Below are 20,334 nucleotides of genomic sequence, written 5' to 3'. Positions count from 1 at the left end.
TCAAATCCAAAAATTTAAAAAAAATAAATTCAAAGATGATATTTGAGATATTTGCTCTTTTACATCATATATTTATATTATTAATAAATATAAAATATTTTAATTTTTTAACATGGTAATAAAGTAAGTTTTCTTATATATTTTTTTCTATATCATAACATATTCCTCAATCTATCTTTTCCCTCATCCAAAATCACCTAAAATCCGAGCAAGGAATGGTCACGTGGCTCACGTGTCAACGCATTCTCGCCTCCCATTTTGTGGCCACGCTATTCTCAATTGCTGCAGCGTCCCAGTGCTATCTCTATCCATCTCTACTCAACAGTTTGGTGGATGGCTTCTTCTTCTTCCTTGTTTCGTTCCATTCCGATTTCATTTCCATCCACCAAACAATGCGCTCGTAAATCCCTGCGCCCGTCGCTTCGTGCTTCCGCCACTCCAACACAAAAGGCTCGGTTCGTTGCTCGCCGTAAAGAGTCCGTTTCCGTTCGCCAACTGCAGCGTCCCCTAAGTAATGTTAGAGCAATATTAATTAATCAATACTTCTACTTAATCTATAAACCTGTTATAGTATCTGCAGTTTTCAACACCATAATCGAAAATAGATTAGGTACATAATTGATGGTGTTTTGTCTGGAAAATATCTTCTCGATAACTTAAAATTAGATTAAGCTAATTTGCAATTTTTTTATAAGTATTTTATTTAAATTATTGCTTTTATTTATAGATGTTACCATAATTTTAGCTTGTAAAGAAATCCATTCCACTTTTTCTTCATTTTGTTCTTCTCTGGAAGAGTTTAGGGACAAGCTCATCTGTATATATATACCATGGATTGTGTGAAACAAATACGGGTGTGTTCAGACAAGTTTTTAGTAAATACTTAACTGAAAGCAAAATTAAATGAGTTTCTCCATAGGTTAAGCTTATGAACGGATTAAATTAAAAAAAAAAGAATTTAGAAATTATGCACAAATTAAATTCAAAATAAGAATTTAGAAATTATTCGCAGATTAAATTAAAAATAAGAATTTAGAAATTATGCACAGATTAAATTAGAAATGTAAATTTAGAAAAGTTATATGACAATGCCTCTATAAATTAATTATGAAAAAAAATAATTATTAACTTATGGAAAAACTAATTTTAATTTTTCTTCTCCTATAGTTGTTTGCTCTTCTCCTACAAGTTGCTCCTAAAGTTGTTTTGGAAAAAGTTTGTCCAAATTGATCTTATATGTATGCATAAAGATTGAAAAGATTAGTTTTAAAGTGAAAGGACTTCAAAGATAAAGATTGTGAGTAGAAGAACTAGACTAGATGAGTTTTTCTATATTTTTGTTTGATTTTGAAAAAGCGGTAATTTTGTTTGAATTTTGTGATCTGTGCAGTTGAGTACATGCGGTTACCAGCGAGTCAGTACTCGGTGTTGGACGCGGAGAGGATTGAACGGGTAAATGACGACACGTTTCGGTGTTACGTTTATAGGTTCAGGTTCTTCAACTTTGAGATTTGTCCAGTGTTGTTGGTTAAGGTGGAAGAGCAGCCTGATGGATGCTGCATCAAGCTCTTGTCTTGCAAGGTGTCAAACTTATTTGAATGTGTTGCTGAATTTAGTTTTCTACTGTGTTGATTTGTTTCGTTATTTTGATTATTTGCTTTGACGATTGGTGACAGCTCGAGGGATCACCTATGATTGCTGCACAGAACGACAAGTTTGATGGTGAGTTTTGTTAAATGCATGTCAAATGTGTATAGTTTTAGGTTGTGGTGTGGTTGTTAAGATTGTGTTTTGATTAAAAAAATTTTGGGAAAACACAGCACAGACTGCAGCTGCAAAGGGTTGTGTAGACCTTACAAATTGCAATGTTGCAGCCTCCCTTGTGATCATGGAGCCCAATTTAAATCGATATGATAAAGGATGTCTGTTAGAATTTATTTATTTTTATTTCCGTTTGTGAGTGCATTAAGAATAAATGATTATGAATTCATACTCTCATAAGGTTCTGAAAAGTTACGATCCTAGCTTGAGAAAATGATTTAACACGCAATCAAACTATTTTCTGAATGAACATGGATGAACTTTTAAACTCGTGTAAACTTGCATAAATTCTCGAGTCAAGAAGTTTGAAATTATTAGTAATTTTTGCCCTTTATTAACCCTACAATGACTATATTTTATTAGGGTTCAAACTAGTTGAAGAAATTAGCTACTTTGTGAAATGTTTTTACTTTAAGAAGATACTTTTTGAATATATATATATATATATATATATATATATATATATATATATATATATATATATATATATATGTATGTATGTATGTATGTATGTATCATTTAATTTTATCTTATTTAGACTAGTACACTATTATCAAAGTTTATGAATCAAATATGCGAGTCAAGTCTACTTCGAGTTCAAAAACCTTGCATATACAACATCTTCATACTTACTAAATGAAGAAAGTGTTGAATGGATGATATGAATTTGTTTTTCTACTTAATGCCTTTTTATAAAGTATTCAGAGGGCATGATATGAAGATGAAGCATAATTGTTAAAGCTGTTTAGATGAAGTTCTCTTTAAACACCTACAAGATGAAAAAATAAGAAGGAAAATGATATAAGTTTTTTTACAAGTTAATATTAGTTTACGCATAAGTTAATTTATGAAAGTTTTTTCTTGTTTACTTCTCCATTAGCCGATTTTATTTCTACAAACTAACTTTAGCTTATTAAGCAATTATTTTATTTTTCTTTCTTATCATTTACTCCTGTGCGTGTTTATGGGGAAGTTTATTCAAACATAGCCTAAGAAATGTCAGATTTAACTTGTTTATATGAGCTGAGAGGTATGTGAATTCTTGGAAAGTGTTGGTCTTGTCAAATTGTTTGAAAAAACAACTACGATGTGAGTGGCTAAATTGGTATGAAAGTGGATCAATGCTTATTCTGCTCAGTACTGCTTTTGATTGTAGCTTACTGGCTATTCATTGGAAGCAGTACCTGTGATAATTACAAAACTATATGTTACTTCCTTATTTATAGCAGCAGCTGAGGCAATTTTTTTGTACTCGAGGAAAGCAATATAGGGTGTCATGCTGTTTGGTTTATGCTACTTTCAGGAATACCTTTTCAATACTTTAATATGGTAATGCAGCTCTAATGGTTAACCGGATATCGTGTGATACTAACGCTGATAATGATAAGTCTTTGATGCAGCAACTCACATCAGACACTATAATTGAGGTAGTACTCTATGTTTATTTCATTTCTTGCGATTTTATATTTGTTGGATTCCAGTTAAAGTGTTCTTTTGGGTTGCTATGTGGAATGCAGGTAAGCATTGAAATTCCTTTTCCTTTCCTAGCAATACCAAAGCAAGCAATTGAATCAGCTGGGACTCAAGTCCTTGAACAAATACTCAGGCTTATGCTTCCCCGATTTATGTCACAGGTTTGTTAAAGCTTAGTATTATCTGCAAATTTTATTAAGCTATGTTTTTCCTTTATGGATAAAAGAAGAAATTCATTTGAAGAAAAATAACACAATAGATCCCAATTGAACAGAGCTTCCCAATCCTTGACAAATAGACCCCTAACTTGAAATGCCTAATCTTTGTTCCAAATCAAATTGTGTAGTAGATGTATACACCTGGGTAAAAAAGTCTTGTGCAGGCTTGACAAATCTAGTGGTGATTTTTCTAGACGACAAATCTAGTGGTGATTTTTCTAGACTCCACTTTTTCTCTTATGAAATGATAATTCACCTCAATATGTTTGGTCCTCATGAAAGGTAGGATTGGAGGCAATGTGTAATGCTGCCTAATTGTCACATATATGGTGCAATTGAAAACTTTCTTCAAATTTAAGCTCTTTGAGGAGTTGTTTTAGCCATATGAGCTCACAATTGACTGTCATTGCCCTGTATTATGATTTTTCACTTCATCTTGTCATAATATTTTCTTTTTACTTTTCCATGATATTAAATTACCTCCAAGAAGAACATAACTCCCTGAAGTGAAGCATCTATCACTCGGTGACCCTGCCCAATCAGTGTTAGAATGCCTTAGAATATTTGATTATTTCCCTTATTTTCACAAAATGAGGCCTTTTCCTGGAGTTTTCTTAATATACTTTAAGGTCCATAGGATTGCATCTCAATGGTTTTGACAATGAGAGTTTAAACATTGACTTATTATCACAACAAAGGTGATGTATGATGAGTCATAGTGAGATAATTAAGCTTACCAACTAACCTTGTGCATCTCACACGATTAGACGTTGGTTTTCTTTGCTCGGGTACAAGTTTCACGCTTGGATCTATTAATGTGACTACAAGCTTAGCATTTAACATCTTTGTTTCTACTAAAATTTCAAGGGCATATTTTCTCTTAGATATGACTAAACCATCCTTCGATTGTGCAACTTATGTACCAAGGAAGTATCTCAAGTGTCCAAGATATTTTGTTTGGAACTTTTGAGCAAGATTGTTTTAGTTTGTATTCTCCTTGTCACTACCTGTGATAGTAACGTTTTCCACATATACAATATACATCCTTGGGAAGAATGACGATAAAATAGAGAATGATCAACCTATCATTCCAAACTTTGGGATGATAGTTTGAAAGATATTGCGGTTCTCGAGTTCCTTCTTCACAATTGCAATGGTGGAAGGAGTTCCCTAAATCATATATAAGGCAACATGAAGCTGCCCAACATAAATTATCATGGAGCAAGAAGGGTTAAGAGATCTTGGAAAAATGTACAAATGTTGTGTGCAGTTGGTATAAAGGCCACAGCTCTCGGTCCAAACTAATGCACATGTTTCATGGGGACGAAAAATAGGTGAGTGATGTATGAATAGTAGATATAATAGCACTGCATAGTTAAGCATCAATCTTATCCATTGGTCACATTGTTTTATAGGAACAAATTCAACTTTTGTAATGAGATGGGATTCGTAGCCCAACCCACTTAAGCGTAACTTGATTTTAGAAGCCAAGTGGAATCGTTATACCCATTCCATCTTCTAGATACGAACAATGTGATTTGAAAAGATATGAGAATCTATTCTAGGAAAGACGTTTTTTCCTTGCAAAAGAAAATAAGATGGTTTAATACACTATTTGGTCCCTACTTTTAGGGGTTTGGTTCAAAGTGATTCTACCTTTTAAAAAAGTTCAGTAAGACCCCATATTTTGTTAAAAAATGTTCAATCCGGTTCTTTTCGCTCACGCCGTTAAAAACATAATAGTGCAAATGCCACCGTGGCCAAACCTAAATGAGTTGTGCAGTTTGATGAATACGTGGCACGTTTGAAGAGGTTGCACTATGTAAATATTTTAAAAAAATTAAAATGATGTAAGTTAGGTGCAAATCCCAACAGCCACACCATCTGCAAATCCTCCAACCTGGTCCAAAATCACTCTCTGATGATGATGAAATGACAACGCCATTGCATTTGCATCAGAGGGATCCACCCCAATTATCCTCACCTTTGGATTAACCCTCTTCACATAACAATCACCGCAGAGCAGATAACTCCCTTTTTCCAACAACTCCCTGGGAAGCTTTGCCATCATATTATAAGGTCCACGAATCTTAAATGAGAAAACGGGTTGCATATCCTCTCTCAAGCCAAACCATAACCCCGAGTTTCCCAAAAAGCTTTGGCGCCAATTGTAGAGAGGACTCAATTGCTACGTCGTAGACCTTCGAAGTGAGAATATTCGTCAAATAACTCAACGCATTCATCACGTCGTCGCCACCACTGTCGGACCAAGATCGGTGGGGAACCGCACCGATGTATCCCGGTGGGTACTGGAGGAAATCTGGTGCGACCCGGGGGCGTAGGGGAGGAAGAACGTGCGGCCTCCAGCGGCTTGTGTGCAAAATAAGAAGCAACCCTAAGCTACATTCCAGAACAACTCGAGAGGGTGCACAAGAGAGAAACCACCATTTTTTGTCCTCCACCATGAGCGTAGTGAGTAATAGAGAGAAGACTGTGAGTACCAAGGAGTTGTGTAGAGACCCTTGTTGCAGTCACGAGATTTTCTAGGAACCAAGGAGCCTTTAAGGAATTCACTGGAAAACCTAGGTAAGGAAAGTTAACTTTTTGATGTATTGATTGAGCATGATGCATTTCCTTTGAAACTTGTTAATCTTGAGAAGCGGTGTGGATAGATAGTATACCCAATTGGAAGGTTGTGGGTTGCTAAGGAAAAAAGTGGTTTGGGATGTTATTCCCAGAATATGAATGCACGGGTTGAAGGATTACAGTGCATGTGGTTTTGTAGTAAGGGATAAGTGCATATTGTGAATATTTGGAGGGTAGCCGTGAGTTGGCTAGGTTAAGAATGTAAATAAGAGTAGGAAGTGTTAACGTGTTGTATGAGTGAAATATGATAATAGAGTGCATTGGTGATGGGTTGTGTTCTCAATAGAGATACCAACATGGGTTTATGGGTATAAATTATTATTTTGTAATTGCATGAAATGTTTGATGGGTATTAAATGTATGGAAGTGGTATAAATGTTGAGTAATGTATTGTCATCATCACATAATAGTATGAGTGCATGTTTTCTTTTTGCAAGTGAAGAGTTTCAATGCATGTGGGGGCCACGGTAAGATGAAGAGAAATATTATATTTTCTTCCTGTATAGGGTAGACGTTGGAATTCGGAGAGTTAGAAGGGGTTCTTGATATTGATATTTAATGGTTTTCGTGGTACCTACCTTGGGAGGGAAATCATAATATGGTTAATACCAAGTGCATGAAATTGTTGTTGTGCATGTGCTGCTATGTCCCTTGTTGATAGGTAAAGTACGCAAACAATATTCTGGGGTTGCACGGGTGGATTATAAGAATGGTGAAGGGTTATAGGCTAAGGTTTTCGTTGTGCAGATTTTAAATTTTGGGTCTATAAAATAGGTCTAGGCAAGCTAAAGGAGTTTTCTTTGAAGATATAAAGATTGATGAGAGAGGTGGAGAGGTTATCTAATGGTCATGGTTTTGTTGTTAATAAGGAAGGATTCTTTGGTTTAGTTATATTGATGTCGTCCTAACAGTGAAATATTTAGTTTTATGGGTTTTGAAAATTATATCATTTTTAAGTTATTATTGAGTGGAATAATATATAGGGTGATATAGGGTGGAATCTGGAGGTGGGTATATAAAACTGGTACATTGTTGGGTAGTGTCTAGAGAAATATTCTCTCTCTAATCAATACATCAATATCTCTCTCTTCAACCATTAAAAGCCATTTACGTTTTTCTCTCTCTGCATTTAATTCTTCAAACAGCCATTTACGTTTCTCTCTCTGCATTTAATTCTTTCAGCCGCATATTCATCAAACTGCACAACTCACTTAGATTTGGCCATGGTGGCATTTGCATCGTTATGTTTTTAACAGCGTGAGCAAAAAGGACCAGATTGAACATTTTTTAACAAAATATGGGGCCTTACTGAACTTTTTTAAAAGGTAGAATCATCACTTTGAACCAAACCCCTAAAAGTAGGAACCAAATGATGTATTAAACCAAATAAGATAACCTAAAGAGAGTGAGTGTTACAAAAAAGGTTAACCCGTCCATACTAGGTCTAGAATTTCCTATAACAAACGCCCCTCCTTAAGAAGCCGGCACCTGGCGGCTTGGAAAATTCGGGACTCCCCCAATGGTTTGAGTAGGTTCCCCCAAGATTCGAACTCGAAACATCGGGTTCGTTGCAAGGCTCTAATACCATTGTTACAAAAAGGTTAACCCGTCCATACAAGGTCTAGAATTTCCTATAACAGTGAGTCACAAGTCAGGCTTAAAGGTGTGCACAAAAGGGTGATTTTCATTGATGTTTAGACAGTTGGATAGATTGGCGCGATGCAATCCCAACCCAATGTGCATGGAGAAAAGGTCCTTTTGCTCACTCTTGATTGTTTCATTGTTTTTCATGGTTTCTAATGTTTCATAAAACATAGATTGCTTTGTCTTTCTTGTATGTGCTTTTCATGGATGAGACTATCAGTTTGCACTTGGCAGAATTTTGTAGGAAATTGCAATGTACTTCCGGATTTATAACAAGCATTGATATAACTTATAAGGCATTGAATTATTAGTATGAAGCACATTTAAAAGTGACTTCATTGTAAATAGAAAATTATTAGGATAAAATAATCTCAATATTTCCATAGTATATAAGAAAAAATATGTTCTAAAATCCTAGTTAGGTTTATCAGGTGATATGGTCAAGTTATAACATATAATTAAGTGCAAACCTCACTTTATAAACCAATTTTATGAGATTGAGTTAGGATTAAATACTTTTTAAGACTTCTATTGTAAGTTTGGGATGACCCAACATGTGACCAACCCAAAATGTTTGTGATGTGACCAAACTAGAATCTTAGGAGATTGTTTTAGGCCATATAAAGATTTGTGAAGATGACATGCTAATTTGGAAGACTCATCCTGAGCAACAAAACCTAGAGGTTGTTCTATATAAATTTCTTTTTGCAAATCACTATTAAAAAAAACATTTTTGACATTCAGTTGGTGTTGAAGAGTAGTCATAACATAAATAAGTGAACAAGCAAATAGAAACCATCTTTGTCACTAGAGAAAAAGTACCATCATAATCCAAATCAATAAAAAAATTGTGTGAAATCTTTGGCCATAAGGCTAGCTTTGAGACGATCAATAATACTACCACGAACAATTTTGATAGCAAAGACCCACTACAACAACCAGTGGATTCCTAGACGGTCCCAAGTTCCACGGTTTTGAAGAGCATAACCCACAAGTCTTTGCATTGGAATCAGGTTCTGATACCAATTTAAGAAGTGAATTTTATGTCTAACTCAACCCTACAAAATTGACAGGTGAGGTTTGATCTATTTATGTAATGTAAATTGGTCTTATTTCTAGTCTATGTGAGACTTCCAACACTCTTCTTATGTTGAGACATGTACATCTCAAACGTGAAACTAGATATTAATAGGTAGTCTGATAGCGGTTGGAACAATAGACTCAATAAACAATCATCTTCACTAAAATAGGCTCTAATATATGACTCTAATATCATGTGAAAATAGTGAAAAATTAGATATAAAATTAATTTCCTTTGTGTAAAAAATATACATAGGATAATACATTTATAATGAAAAATAATACAGAAAATTGGGCTTAGCCCAATATATAATATTATAACTATCATAAGATATTCGAACTAACAAAATCTAACTATATTCAACACTAATAATCGATATAACCAACTGAGAGCTCATCCTACACGTCTAACAGACTCTTCGTTTGCCTTACTCTCCTTTCTCCTAGTGTAAACCTTCCACACCTTGGGCCTATCTGTGTCCTGCCAAATAGTCTGCACATCACCTAAGTCACGGATTGATGGTGGAACCGTGCTTAACTCTGTCCATTTATTTCTCTGTTCTCTGTTGTGCACCTAGTTATAACAACATAAAAAATCTGGTTGTTTATTTTAAAAATGCAGAAGAAATATATTGTCTATCATCGATATTACTCTCACAAAACTAAATTAATATTTTACAAATTGTCTTCTAAGTGGTACTATTAGCAAACTATCATATCGTACATTCTTATTTTTCTTTCCCAAGTGCACTCCTGCTGTACTGAAACAAGACCTAATGTTGATGACAAAAAGCATGGAATTTCATACCTCTTTTTCAAACTTTTTTCTATCTTTCTTCTTGCTATTTGTTTCTACATGCATTTGAAGTTGAAAGATTTTGACCAGATTTTCAGATTTTTCAGATTTTACTTTGCTATTACTGCAATTTTTAGTTTCCCTGTGTTATTTGATACATCTTTCTTTTGTTCTTGATTGTATTTGACTTTCCCTTCTAATTACTGACTTATTGTTTTCAATATCAAAGGAATTATATAAAATCAAGGCAAGTAATTAAGGATTACTATCATACACCTATTTGATTTTTAGAAAGAACATTTTAACAATATATCTTAAATGTATTTTAAAAATAACAGTCTTAGAATTTGAGGTTGGAACTTTCTCAATCTTACATAATTAACTTGTTTAGCAAGATCTACAACTTATTAAGTATTCTATTTAGACATGTCATAATTCAACTGGTGGATAAACTACCATTTTTGAGGCTACAATTAAGACAACTTTCAAAGAGGCCACAACTAAGATGAGCTAGGAGTGACTGAAATTAAGGCGGCTCCAACATATAGTTTTATAACTTGATAAATTTTCCTAAAGACTGGGTGTATGTTTGTAAATCCTATATGGATTTGTGAATATACAGCGTCTTTATTTTTTAAAAAGAATATTTTAGCTTGTTACGTCTCGGGTATATTTCAAGAAAATTGAAGTTATAAATTATAAAATAGTTCTAAAAAGCAAGCTAGTATACATTAGCATATCCTAATTATATACGGTGTTAGTGTTATGTAATCAAATTGTGTTTTTAACATTTAAAGAAACCTAGTTTGTTGGTTCTTTATAAATATAGGTTCAAATAAAATGAGATTGGTTTGTTGACTGAAGTAGTAGTAGTAGCTATAGTTTATGGTTCAATAATGAACTGCATGGTACATATAATCTTGTTCATATTTTATATACTGAACAATTTATGAATTTGATTAGTTTGTTATATATTTTTCTTAAGCAGCTTGTGAAAGATTATCAAGCTTGGGCCACTGGTGATACCTCAAGGCAACCTCTGGGAACAGGTGAAATCTGAATAATGCGTTGCCATTGGCGCCCTTAAATTGCTGTATAGTCAATAGGTTCTAGAAATATCGCTTGTAGCATGTGCATTATTGCATTCTTGGTTAGTAGCTGGGTGAACATTTTTTTGTTTGTTTGGAGATGGTATTGGTTGTAACGTAATCTATGATTAAATGGAATTTGAAAGATTCGTGAATTTTAGATGTGGGTACTTCAATTGTGTGTGTGATTAAAATAGATTTAAGATGACTGTAATATTATATTAAAAAATAAATTTTAAATATTATTCAATTTTATAATATAAACTTGAAAGATGAAATTTGTACTTTTTTTTTATATATTTCAAAATTATTTTATATTTAATCAAGGTGATTTCTAATAAATATCACAAGTTTTACATAAATTAATATCATTTTACTCACTTCAATGTGCTTTTAACTAATAAATATTTTGTTTTCTCAAATCTCATAATATAAAACATTCCATCGTGTAAAACATTATATCAACTTCATTTAATATTTTATTCTAAATTTTAAAACTCATTTATGTAAAAATCAGTCAACATTGAATCATGTATAAAACAATAATTTAAACTTTCAAATTACATAATACACAATATAATTTTAAAATTTTTGGGCATCATCTAATATGTATCATTGGAAATTAATTTTAACAATTTTATATTGTTGATTCTGAATATCATTATATTTTTTTACACAAAAATTAAAACCATCCTAAATGTCCTCAATAGCAACCTTTTAAAAGGCTTCTAAAAGCTTGTTCCGAGTGGCATACACTGAAAAGCTACCAGCTTGTGTATTTGTTTCCGATTGCCCTTTTGATTTGACACTGCTTGGCCAATGAATTTTAAACAACTATGTCTTATCGTTCCCCGTTCTTTTTCTTTGTTAGGAAATTGCGTTTTGCACAAAAGTTTAAAATGTTGTTCTTTCAGATTTCTATATTACAAAATTTTAAAATACATTTTTAATTATATAATCTAAGATATATTATTTAATTTAAAAAAAAATTGAAAGTAAATATATATTTTAAAGTATCCTTGTAAACATAGATTCAATATTTTAAAAATAAAATCAAACATACTCTTCTATTTATAATCAAACACAATAATATATATATATATATATATATATATATATATATATATATTAATTTATACTTATTTATGTATTAAACTATTACACATACAATTTAAATTTAATGATATGACTAAAATTTTAAAAGTTATATATTTAGTATTTTGAAATGTGTTCATTATTTAGAAAAGGAATCAAATGGAGCCTAGCAATCTCTTACAAAATTTTTAAGTGATCTTTGAAATCAGATTAAATGAATCATAAAAAAAATAAACTATTTGAGAAATTGTCTTACATGCATATTGGTATGAGAAAAGTCATAATAGCTACAAGACATAACCTGCGACCATAATAATGTTCTTGGAATTGAAACATTGGACTCACATGGGGTTACCCTTTCTGTCATCTTTCAGTAACCTCTTTTCACTGTCACAATAATTCTTCACTCTCTTTCACCTAATAATAGCCACACATTTTTCTCTTCCAAACAAAATCTTACTGTTTGGTTTGGATGATAGATTTAAAAAACGAAAAATGAATGAATTTAAGAAGAAAAAGATGTATTAATGAATTGTTTGAATTAAGAAATTTATGATGAGTGTTGATAAAAACTTAATAAATAATGTGATAAATTTAATAATTAAGAAAAGTTATAATTCATAAAAATAAAAGATTATTATTATATTATCTATTATTATTATTTATAATTATAAATAATATCAATTTTATGATGTGTTTATTTGGTTTAGCAACTCTATAAATATTGACAAAGATGAATTTAAGAGTAAAATTTTGTTCGTATTTTGAAATGAGGGATGACAAAGATGAATTTGAGAGTAAAATTTTGTTCGTATTTTAAAACGAGAGAAGACGAACATTTGTGGGATAGAGTGATGGTAGAATCTCTTCTGACCACGTTGATTTAAGAATATTATGTATGAAATTATATTTTTATCTTTAACTTTGTTTGTTCACACGTGCATGAAAATATAGTTTTTAATCTTTTGTCATGAAGTTATGATTTTCAATTCTGGTTGAAGATCAAAGTTGGAAGAACATTCTAGAAAAGGAAATCGATTTCGTACAAGCTAGAACTGATTCCACACTGAATGTAAAGGAGTTGGAATCAATTTTATTGAGACATAGATACGTAGAAAGAGTTTGAATTGATTCCAACATGCTTGGAATTGGATGAACTACATGTATAACCGATTACGATAGTGTGTTTGTGTGTTGCAGATTGTAACAATACTATATTAAAGTTCAAGTGTCAATTTTAGGGAAAGGAAGAAAAAGAAAACAACGAGAAGTCAACCACTATGTTTTCGAACTATTTTGTTGAGTTTGGTCAGCATTTATTGAGCTCAACAAAGATGTTGATAGGCTAGGTCAGACGTCATTGATGGTTATGACGACTTGGTATGGTGGTGTCAATGGTTGCGGAAACTCCTTATAGACACGTTATGACAAAATGCAATTGTACGAACTCAATCAACATTTATTGAGTTCGACAAAAACGTCGATAAACTCAGACGTAGTTGAGCTCGATAAAGACATTATGGTTGTATAAACTTATCTTATAAACATTATTAAAACATACAATTTCCTTAGTTGTTCGACTATTAGAATTTTAGTATTCATGATTTGATTTTAATCCATCTAATAAGATTGAATCAAATATATTGCAAACAACTAGTCATAAACAAAAAAATAACTTTTAAATAAATGTATAAGTTAAATAAAGATAATTAATTTAGTTTTTCAATTTACAATTTATGAGTTTAGGTCTGTGTCAAGCTTATGTAAAAATTTATAGTATTTTTTTTTTTAATTTCAGTATTTTAAATAATTTTTTCAAAACATATATAATTCAAAAATACCATTTTATATTACTTATAATGACAACTTAATATTTTTATTTTATTTTTTATCTATTAAAACATGTTTTCTAATCTGTCAAGCCAAATTTTTCACAAACTTTACATTTATTTTCTATCACCTCTAAATTCTTAAAAAAAAAAAAAAAGATATATTTATTGTCAAATATATTCAAATTTATTTATTTAGTCTCCCTCAAATTACACATACCCTTAAATCTATCTTAAAAATAAACACATTATGGATTTGTGATTATCCTGTAACGTGATTTTGGAGCCAACATGTACTCCCACGGCTTCTCTTCTTCCACTCCAAACAAAATATACTGTTTCACTTCGCTTCACTCATTTATAAACCTTTAAATTATTTATTTTTTTATAATTTTAAACATTAAATATGTTTTCTTGTTCTAAATTATTATAAAAATTTATGTTGTCTTTAAATTATACAGTATTCTATTTTTGTGTTTTATAAAAGTCAAGTAAATTATTATTTTTTAATAAACAACATGTAGAAGTTATATTATTATCTACTAAAAAAATTTGTTTATTCATGTACATGCTGTTTAGTGAAAATAATGAATTAAATATTTTATAATTTAGTAGAGACAAAGTATAATTTTTTATAATAAATTAAAAAAGAATATTTAATCCTTATATAATTTTTTTCCAAAATACTCTATGTATATTAACAGTATTATATATATATATATATAAAATATGCAATTCTCAAATTCTAATTTGATTTCGACAGGTTAAGTTAAATATTAATTAATTCGCTTAGATATGATTAAAGTTTATTTTAATTAAATTTGTTAAGATTATTATGTTATTGATAATATTGTAAGATTAAATTAAACATATTTTTTTTATAATTATTCTTAATGTTGAGATTAGATTAGAGTGTTTTTCTTGATTTTACTAAATGTATTTTTCTTTATTTTCATTTTAATATCTTTATTTTATGATGAATCATGTTGGTTGAAGTTTTTTGAATAATAATAAATATTTATTGGGTGAATAATGTTTATATTGAATTTAATGTACTTATAATCTTTTGATATGATCTTTTAATATCTTCATTTGATGATGTGTTTCAAGTATTTTGTCACATTATTGGTATTACAAGATATCAGTAAGTAAATTAGTATTATATTAGTACTGTGATGATAAGTTTTTAGTTGAAGATATATGCATTTAATAGTTATTTAAATAACTAAGTAAAAAATCTTCTTAATACATTGTCGGCAGTAGAAAGAAGTTGATTAAAATATATTTTATTAAATCTGTTTATTTCGTTTTTATTGTGTCTTTTTATCTTTAATTAGTACCCCACTAATGATTAGTTATTCTTAAAATAATTGAGCTTTGCTCATGTAGTGCTTAATAATAATGCGAATCTAAACTAAACTCAACACTTATGATTATAATAGATTCCTAATCACATCATTAACAATAACAAATCACAACACCACTAACTTAACAACATCTATAGTTTACTGTGAATTGGTCAAGAGCAATCTCAACCATACAACACTCCCAAATTAAATCTGTCTGAAAATTAATTACAAGAACAATCTTTTTTTTTTCAAAAATATTAAAATATAGTTTTAGCTGTAATTTTAACCTATATTTATATGATTAACATTTTTTTATTTTTTTTATGTAACATCCCAAAAATACAGCAATAAACTATATAATAGAATAATTACATTAAATAAAATATCAGTTCAGTCTTACACTAAGGAAAGCGTGCGGTTCTGGCCGAACGGCATATACAGAAAGAGTTTCAAATTTAACTATACAGCGATACAAACTTGACAGAACAGTTTACAAAAGAAATTACCGAACGGTCATTTCTAACAAAAAGGAAGGTGATCGAACAACCACCTTACACTAACTAAACTATACTACTAACCGAACGTTCTACAGTTCGGCCTTAACTTCAACATCGACGAGGTTCTCTTCCTCCAAAATTTCTTCTTCCAGCGCATCTATCAACAACGCGTCCGCTTCTGCTCACATCCACACGGATGATCATTGCAACGACAAGACGGACGTACAAAACAAGACACGACAGAAATACATGGTAAACTTATGTAATTTAATTTCATGAAAAAACATATATTTCAAACAATCCAATCACACAAGAGAATTTCAACATACGAATCATACAAAGCCTATTACTAGACTGACTGTCCGGACTGTATGAAATCTGTGTAGCTACAAGCGTTCGTGCAACCGGGTGATGTAGTAACTGGAATACTCTCATCAGCTACCACCCGAGGTTAGTCCTATTCATCCAAAGTACCCCTAAGGACAGGACCTCCTGCCGTTCTCACATATGACCTACCCTCCTCTACGTGAAGACGAGTACTCACGGAACATCAGGATGAACAGCCAGCTTAACATGCCCACAGTCATACTTTACTAATTCAGTATTCATCCAAGAGTCGTTCCTCCCTGGAACGCTCGTTCAAAATCCACAACCTTGCTTTCATCTCATATACTATTCATCTTTTATAATTCTTCCCTTTAATGTCATCTTTATCACAATTTCAAAGATCATCAAATACTGAACGTTCAGCCCTCTTCAGAACGAGGAAGGACGAAAGGAACGAGACAGAGAATTCTCCCGTTCCCGAATAGAATAAGACCGAAAAAGTTACTATTAGATTTAGTGAATGAACCGGGTACAATTATATATAATATATGACGAACGTTATTTACATCGTGAATCAGTTAAATGAACTGACTCTCGGGAGTTCAAACCAACACTCAAATTATAAATCAAGTATGGAGGCTCTAGGTTGGATCCAATGAATGCAGACACATCACAACGTTAAAGAACCATATTTGGAATAATTCAAATACAGAAACCTAATGCTAGTCAATGACCGAACACGATAAAAGAGATTCTACTGAAATTGGACGAACGTTGTTTCATCAAGATTGATAATTTAAAAACGAGTACGAGCGTTCGGTATAAGACCGAGCGCCACTCATTACGAGAGCTTGGGTTGAGACCTATCACTAATTTAAACTTATAATAGAAACATTAATAATAATAATTATGATAAGACACGTTGGAGATAGTGTTGAAGAATAACTAAATATACAAATACATGTTCACAAGATTTTCAGTTCCTCACGTAACACTCAGGTACATCTACGTTTGGCCGAACGCTCAAACATAGCATTATTACAAGAAGGCGCTTGTCCTCAACTAGAATTCTTCCCAAATGAAAGAATTCAATTTCAAAGGAGTTTACTAGAAACACCGAACGGTCAAAGACCGTTCAATGACGAACGCACATTATCATAGTAAGAAATTCATATTCAGATTTTCATTTATCTTCAACTCATTTTTCAATACATCATTTCATAACCTTATAACTTCCCATAAAACGTCAATTTACGTACTTCATAATTCTACATCATGTTAATAAATCATACTCCAAACAAATACTCATATTCGCATTCATACACTCCAAACATATCAACCATCATGCATTGTATTTATTTCAGTCAATAAGCGATCATTCATACAACCAAATAAACAGGTAAATTAAATTAAATAAGCTTCCCTTACCTCTACTGTGAACGAACGTCCTAGAGGTAGAAATACAGTTCACCTCCACCAATTCTTCTACCCTCAATGTTTGACAGCTTATCAACTAAACCAAGAAAATCAAACACTCTCAGAATCACTCATTTTAACAATGACGATCAACATAGGAAACTAAAACTGGATTTGCATGCCTAGGAGATAGAACGATTGGGTGCAGAGAAGGACTCACCAACTTAGCTTCACAAACCGAACGGTTTATCTGAAAGCTCTGGGCGTCGAAAGCACTTCTACGGTGTCTGAAAGATGATCGGAGGAGTAAAAAGGTAAGTTTTCTTAGAGAGAAGATGAAGGAGATGTTAGTGAGAAGAAGGAGAAAATGAAAAGTTCAGAGTTTGGGAAGGAGGGTGCATGCAGAGGAGAGTAGGACGGAAGTTTCAGAAACAATCATTTTCTTCCCACGTCCAAGCGAGCGTCTGCTCTACTGCCGACACCTGTTTTCCACTATCTGATTTAAGAATCCTAGTTGCTTGACACCTGGCGTCCGCGCAGAGGGTTTTGGGTGCGTTTTAAATGATTCTGACAGGAGGAGTTTTGGGTGCGTTTTAATGAGGCCTGACATTTTACAACCTTAATCTTTTAATTTTAATTATTTACAATATTGTTTTTTATAATATTATATTTATTTGAAATATAAACTAAAATTCTTATTTAATCATAATATTAGTTTTAATTATTTATTTTGTTCTTTTTTGTATTTTTATTCAATTAAATCTTAATATTTATTAAAATAATTCATTTAGGTTATTTTTATTAGATTGAAGTATTTTTAATTAATTTATTTATTTTTATTTTTTTGTTTCTTTTAAGTTTTTTTGTTACGTGTTAGGTCAACGTCACGTTACGTGATAATATTATTCTCACTTTCATATATAAGTATCATTTTATTTTATATACAATTTAGTCTTTATATTTAAATTTTTAACTTAATTAAATATTTTTTTTAATGAATTATGTTGTCTTGATCTAAAATGAAATTACATTCGTAAGAAAGTTTAGTTATAACTTATAAATACATATTATAATAATTATTTATAATTTATATATCAAATCACTCTATCTAAATATTTAAATAATTTATTTTTAATTTAATTTTTTTAAAAATCTTTATTTTAATCTTATATTATTTTTAAAATATTAAAAATGTAAATATAAAGCCACACTAGTAATTTTAAAATTTTAATATATTCCTCACTAAACTGAAACAATGATCTAAAACCTTTCTTTATTTCGGCATTATTTACTCAAACAATAGTTTTAATACGAAAAATGAAAAAGAAATTAGAACCAGAACCATAAAAACTGCTTTCTCCACTGGAAAAGTTAAACTTCACAGAGGGATAACAAACATATTTGTAGAGTAAATACCATACGAAATGAATAAAATAAATATTCTCTTATTTGATTATATTTCAATTTATGAATATAACTTACACCAAAGTCATAAGAAGTAAAATCTATAAAATAAGAGATAACACACTTCTATAGATTTTACCAAGGCCTTTTCACCAACTTTTATTTGTGTTTTGTGCTTAATTATACTTGTTTAAATGATTCTAAACATTCATACTACAATTCTAAAGTGTTTAAGACTCAAATTTTACTTCAAAACCCAAAATTCAACAACTTAAGGATCTCAAACTCAATTCTACCACTTTACACCTATTTGACCAAATTTGATGACTCCAACAAGTCACAATACACTTGCTGAAACTGCCCCAATAGCCCAAATGCACTCTGGACATCCAAATCTCAAAACCACTATCTCACTTCCTCTCAACAGTTGCAAAACACTAGTATTTCACTATGCTTCTGCCAAAACTAGGTTAAAACAACCTTCTACTCAAAATACTTCTAACATGAACTATTTCAGCAATCAAACGCATCCAATACAGTTTATTAACATCACCTCACAGATTCACATATTCAACACCTCAGCACATGCAAATTAAGCTACCAAAAACTAAATTATGTCTCAAACAACATATCAGTTCAGATTTCAACACACATACACATCATACACTAAATTCAAAAGAATATCTAGCTCCCCTTACCTCAAAGTTGAACTGCCCAGCCACAAAGACTCCTCAACAGTACCTTGAGTGCTGAGAAACCTAAACAACACCCTACAAACCACCATTGGGTGATCAAGAACAACTCTTAGAGCTAGAGTTTGACAGCAAAGTAGAGAAAACGTTTCTAGTTACATGCAACTAGCAGAACCGCATGTTCTAGGTTCCAAAAACAGCGAAGGAAACAGGAAGAACTACTTACCGGTCAGAATGAAGAAATTGATCGGTCAAATACGGAGCCCTCTACGTTGCGGATACTTGGGCACCACCTGATCGGAAATCAAATGGCTCAGAGAGGAGGAATGGTAGAGAAAAGGCAGAGAACTTGAAGAATTGAGTTTTAGAGAGAGATAGTAAGAGTAGGCTAATGAACCATATTGTTAAAAATCTATTTATACCATGAAAAATTTGGTTCTATTAGTCTAATACACTAACCCACTCTTTTAATCCCCAGTTTTTAGGTTCTCACATTCTCCCACACATAAAAAATTTTCGACCTCGAAAATTAGACTTACCAGAGAACAGGTGAGGATAGGACTCCTTCATGACTCCCTTTAACTCCTAAGTAGAGTCACCTGTCTACTATCCCAGACAACTTTGACTAGACTGATGGTTTTGCCTCTAAGTTGCTTGTTCTAGCTCTCCACAATTCTGACAGGCTGCACCTCCACAGACAGATCTTCTCTAACTTGAACGTCTTCAGCTTCTAGCACGTGAGACGGATCAGGCACATACTTCCTAAGTTGTGAGAGATGGAACATTGGATGAAGATTTGCTAGTTGGGGTGGCATGGTTATCTCATAGGCAACTGATCCTATACGTCTTAGGATCTGATAAGGACCAATATACCTAGGTGACAACTTCCTAGCACGAATGACTCTTCCCACACCAGTAGTAGGAGTCACTCGGAGGAATCATGATCCCCAACTACAAAC

At 31.7% G+C, this 20,334-nt stretch overlaps 1 protein-coding gene across 2 annotated transcripts; it reads left to right on the top strand.

The window, feature by feature from the left end:
- The first annotated feature begins 201 nt into the window (after positions 1–201).
- LOC108326519 (uncharacterized) lies at positions 202–10,926 on the top strand. Of its 2 annotated transcripts, none has more exons than XM_017560070.2 (6): positions 202–511; positions 1,391–1,581; positions 1,677–1,722; positions 3,160–3,248; positions 3,339–3,455; positions 10,667–10,926. In XM_017560070.2, the coding sequence occupies exons 1-6, from the start codon at positions 334–336 to the stop codon at positions 10,736–10,738; spliced, it is 693 nt and encodes a 230-aa protein (XP_017415559.1). In that variant the 5' UTR covers positions 202–333; the 3' UTR covers positions 10,739–10,926. The 2 variants fall into 2 exon arrangements, with proteins under 2 accessions (XP_017415559.1, XP_017415560.1); XM_017560071.2 differs by having other exon boundaries at positions 376–516.
- Positions 10,927–20,334: the final 9,408 nt, after the last annotated feature.

The sequence above is a fragment of the Vigna angularis genome, chromosome 3 (assembly GCF_016808095.1).
Source record: "Vigna angularis cultivar LongXiaoDou No.4 chromosome 3, ASM1680809v1, whole genome shotgun sequence".
Classification (NCBI taxonomy): Eukaryota; Viridiplantae; Streptophyta; class Magnoliopsida; order Fabales; family Fabaceae; genus Vigna; species Vigna angularis.
Note: the sequence above shows the minus strand (reverse complement) of the source record. Positions and strands in the feature narration are given on the sequence as shown.